Consider the following 5,314-nt stretch of genomic DNA (forward strand, 5'->3'; position numbering starts at 1 on the left):
CTGACCAATCAGAACCTTGGCGAGCCTGACCAATCAGAACGTTGACGGACCTGACCAATCAGAACCTTGGCGAGCCTGACCAATCAGAACGTTGACGGACCTGACCAATCAGAACCTTGGCGAGCCTGACCAATCAGAACGTTGACGGACCTGACCAATCAGAACCTTGGCGAACCTGACCAATCAGAACGTTGACGGACCTGACCAATCAGAACCTTGGCGAGCCTGACCAATCAGAACGTTGACGGGCCTGACCAATCAGAACCTTGGCGAGCCTGACCAATCAGAACGTTGACGCAAAAGCCAGGTATAGAGGGCTAATATCCGCTCTATACCTAAAGGTATAGAGCGGCTAGCGCCGCTAAAAATAAATAATGTAATTATGATGTTTGCTCAGAGTTGTTCTTCACATAGGCACTATATAGGCCTATTGATTTATCCTATATTAAAATATAATATCATATGACATGAGCTTAGGGAGTTCATGTCAGCATGACTCAGCCATAACCATATAAGGAGTTCCCAATGTGCTACGCCCAATGGAGTGTGTTGTCTACCCTCAATGTGTCTCATGGCATCAGTTGTAAAACAAATCAGTCAGCTCCATATATGGGCACAAAAGGGGGCATGCCCATATATGGGCATATACTGATGACATCAGGGAACTCCATATATGGGCATAAAGGGACAAGGACTGACAGATACAGAGATCTCCATATATGGACATATCAGTTGGATCGGCAGTGCCACGTAGGTGTGCGGGCCGGGCCATAGTAAACAAATCACATCATGACATGTACAGTCAACAAGAGGCTTTGCCCACCACAGGGTGAGAGTTAGATGGGCAAGTACTGGCATTAACATCTATTTGCTTGCTAATAAATACGCAATGAAAATGATCAGATTGATCAGGGTTGGTTGTTGCATGGTTTCCTCTGCTGTTGATGTGTGAATGTGAAATACGTTGCAAAGCACTTTGAAGGGCGCGATAAAATGCAGTCCAGGCATTTACCATAAGCAACAAAAGTCCTACTTAAAAGCTGAAGGAATAGCTTAAACATTCAATTTGAAGATGTCACAAGAAAGAAACCATCATGATTAGTTTTTATCCCCTTAGTTTCTAGATTGAGGGTTTTTCACAAACCACCCTGTTTACTCTCCAATTCCCTATCAACCAATGGCTGATGACTACAGAGAAGCTCCCCAGCCAATCAGTGTACTATAAAAAGAGGGCCATTAGTTAGCAATCAAGGAGCGTGTCTATCTGTGGGAAGGAAGAAAGTTACATTTCAACTTCTCAAGTGAGGAACAACACTGTCTGTTTGCTATTCGAGTATAACCGAAAACCACAGACAAAATGGTGAGTAAATCGCTGCTTTATCGATGTCCAAAACTAATGATGCATAGGCCAGGCATCTATATAGATCAAACAAGACAACCTGGCTTGTTTTTACCCTGTGTGATCCATGCAGCACTTCTTTCTTCTGCTGTAGGGGGTTTGCATGACCATATTTTCATACCCCCCCCCTCCCCCCAAACCAAGACCCTTAAAATGAACTGCATGTTCATGGGCAGTGGTGTAAAGTAACTACTGCGGTATTTTGACTTTACTGGAGTACTGCATTTCCAATTTTCTGTACTTTTACTTCTACTCCACTACATTTCAGAGGCAATTATTGTACTTCCATTGTACTACTGTTACTTTGTAGATTTTTGATTATTACAAAACCTACGTTAACCACTTCCCATATACATTTCAGCCATTTGAAAATGGCTGATCTACAAGCTCACAATGTGTCTCTTTGCGATGAGTACTAAGTACATTTTGATACCAATACTTTTGTACTTTTACTCCAGTACATTCTGAATTCCACTGGTTGCCAATAGCTTGTAGGTCAAAATGGCACAAGCTCAGAACAGCAATGTTATCTTAAATTTCTCTTTATCATATTGTCTCTTACTGTATATTTTCTCTTAACTGTCTGTTAAGAACAAAGTAAGAAAAGCCCACCTACCTGGGATTTATCAACCTGTTCTTAACATCCAAATCTGTTCTTACCCAGGTGTGCTGAATGATGAATCCCACTTGATCTTAAATTAGGCAACGCCCATGGGTAACGCCCCCTAAACACCATATTATGAAGGATCCATATTATCCAGAGCTGTGGATCCAGTCCGGGTCTTTTTACTAATTCAAATAGTAATATCTATATATTTTTTTAAATGCCTTACTGAGTTTTGTGATTCTTTTTTGGATTATCACCCATTGTGGGCAGCTATAATTGCTGTACACATTAGCCCAAAATGGGGACACCAGGGTTTTTGCGGTTAATGTACATTTTTAATTGGGTTGTTAAATTGTGATTATCAGACAGACTACATTTCCCTAAAAGAGACTGCATGCAGTCTGACTAGATTCTAGATGCGTTTTATCCCTGCTTCTAGTCACTAGAAGCAGGGATAAAACGCATCCCCACTGTCTATTAACTACCGAGGGGTGGGATACCAAAAGCAGAGGCCCCAAATCAAACCCTAGGCCTACTTGTGCTTAAGGTTGGGCCTTCATCCCTGCAAAATTGGTTCCACCGCTTTCCAAAGGCATAAAGCTGCTGGAAATGGCAGGCCTGCTTTCCACAACTGCTTTTCTTCCCCAGTCATGTAGCCTGCCCTGGCCCCTGTAGACAAACTGTTGTCGGATACAGGATATGTGGGCACTAGGGACATCTGGGCACCTAGATGTAAAATTGGCTATTTTGTCCAAAATGTAAAAAAAATTATATATATATATATATATATATATATATATATATATATATATATATATATATATATATATATATATATATATATATATATATATATATATATATATATATATATATAATTTTTTTTTTTTTTTTTTTTTAAGTAAAGTATACATGATAACATGCACGGTACATCATTATCAGACTTCATTTTATCCTTCAACTTCTTGTTTGTGGCCCAAAATGACTGGATATACAGGTTTTGTAGCAATTGTAGAACTATTAGACCTTGTTGAATGTTTAAGCATGTTCTAATAATTTTATTTTAACATTTTTGAAAAAATGGCCAATTTAACACAGAGGTGCCCACTCTTCCTTAGTGCCCACCTAATCCTGTTACCATTTTGTCTTACCACCAATTTTGAGTTCTCATTCACTTGCAGTGCAATTAACATTACGCCCAACCCCCCAACCTCTCTTCCTATGCAGCGTGAGTGTCTCTCAATACATGTTGGCCAAGCTGGAGTCCAGATCGGCAATTCTTGCTGGGAGCTGTACTGTCTGGAGCATGGCATCCAGCCTGACGGTCGGATGCCCAGTGATAAGACCGTTGTAGGTGGCGACTCCTTCAGTACATTCTTCAGCGAGACGGGAGCAGGAAAGCATGTCCCCCGAGCGGTCTTTGTTGACCTGGAACCCTCTGTCATTGGTCAGTTAACCCATTTACCTATCCCTTTGCAACTTTAATCAAAACTTGGAGGAAAATCAAAGTGCTAATTGTCAACCATTTCCTTTTAAACCTTCTATTCACAGATGAGGTGCGCTCAGGAGCGTACCGCCAGCTGTTCCACCCTGAACAGTTGATCACAGGAAAGGAGGACGCAGCCAACAACTATGCCCGCGGACACTACACCATCGGCAAGGAGGTCATTGACCTGGTCATGGAGAGAATTCGCAAGCTGGTGAGGTTTGCTTGAATACTTTTAACAGTTGCAACTTGTACAGTGGTACGACATTACAATGATTGCTAAAAGGATGACACAAAAAGCCCTAGGGGCTTGGTTCCATTGTGGTTCTGTGTATTCAATTCATCGAGACATTTAAAGACCTACAATAATAGACATTAAGACAAACAAGGGCCTTTGACTTTTCTTAGCAAACTGCTTAAATTTAGCTTGAACTGATTGGGCAACTTTTTTTTTTTTCAGTCTGAACAGTGCACTGGCCTCCAAGGGTTTCTCATCTTCCACAGCTTTGGCGGTGGCACAGGCTCTGGCTTTGCTTCCCTGCTGATGGAGAGGCTCTCTGTTGACTATGGGAAGAAGTCCAAACTCGAGTTTGCTGTCTACCCGGCTCCCCAGGTGTCCACGGCTGTAGTGGAGCCCTACAACTCCATCCTGACCACCCACACCACCCTGGAACACTCGGACTGTGCCTTCATGGTGGACAACGAGGCCATCTTTGACATCTGTCGGCGGAACCTGGACGTGGAGAGGCCGTCCTACATCAACCTCAACAGGCTCATCAGTCAAATTGTGTCTTCGATCACCGCCTCCCTTCGCTTTGACGGCGCCCTGAACGTCGACCTGACGGAGTTCCAGACCAACTTGGTGCCGTACCCTCGTATCCACTTCCCTCTGACCACCTATGCCCCGGTCATCTCCGCAGAGAAGGCTTATCATGAGCAGCTGACGGTCGCCCAGATCACCAACTCCTGCTTCGAGACGGACAGTCAGATGGTGAAGTGCGATCCCCGTCGTGGTAAATACATGGCCTGCTGTCTGCTCTACCGTGGAGACGTGGTGCCCAAAGACGTCAACTCTGCCATCGCCGCAATCAAGACCCGACGCACCATCCAGTTTGTGGACTGGTGCCCCACAGGCTTCAAGGTGGGCATCAACTACCAGCCTCCCACGGTGGTTCCTGGAGGAGACCTGGCCAAGGTCCAGAGGGCTGTGTGCATGCTCAGCAACACCACCGCCATAGCTGAGGCCTGGGCACGCCTTAACCACAAGTTTGACCTGATGTACGCCAAGAGGGCCTTCGTCCACTGGTATGTCGGCGAGGGGATGGAGGAGGGAGAGTTCTCTGAGGCTAGAGAGGACATGGCCGCCCTGGAGAAGGACTACGAAGAGGTGGGCGCTGACAGTGCCGGGGCAGATGATGATGAGGAGGGGGAGGAATAAGATGGTCCACTCTTGTCTTCCGGTTGGCCGTTGGCTGGAAGTTTTTCCTTCAATGTGTTGTGTTCTCACTTGTAACTTAACTTATTAAATGCACCCAATGGGTATGAGCAGCTAATTTGTCTTGTTTATCCTTCATTTGACTTGTTAAGGTTGTGTTGTTTTCCCTTTATTGAGGGCCAGCTGCGCTTCAACAAAACCTTCAGGTTCAGTCACTGGTACTCATATCTTGAAAAATATTTTTTAATCAGTGAAACTTTGTTAGTCTTGATTGCCAAACCTTATAGTGTTTGGGTATTATACATTTTAATTGTGGTGTACACTTGCATTGATGTAATGCTTTCAATTTCTACAGCTAATTTGAGTAGTAGTTAATTGAAAAAACCT

At 43.8% G+C, this 5,314-nt stretch overlaps 1 protein-coding gene across 1 annotated transcript; it reads left to right on the forward strand.

Annotated features, from left to right (window-relative positions):
* Positions 1-3,227: 3,227 nt before the first annotated feature.
* On the forward strand, positions 3,228-4,930 carry LOC311038497 (tubulin alpha-1C chain-like; the record flags this gene model as incomplete). The annotated part of the gene is made up of 3 exons (XM_084048055.1): positions 3,228-3,453; positions 3,558-3,706; positions 3,953-4,930. The coding sequence occupies 3 exons, from the start codon at positions 3,228-3,230 to the stop codon at positions 4,928-4,930; spliced, it is 1,353 nt and encodes a 450-aa protein (XP_083904181.1).
* Positions 4,931-5,314: the final 384 nt, after the last annotated feature.

The sequence above is a fragment of the Gymnoscopelus microlampas genome (genome assembly GCF_963454915.1).
Source record: "Gymnoscopelus microlampas genome assembly, chromosome: 22".
NCBI classification, from domain to species: Eukaryota; Metazoa; Chordata; class Actinopteri; order Myctophiformes; family Myctophidae; genus Gymnoscopelus; species Gymnoscopelus microlampas.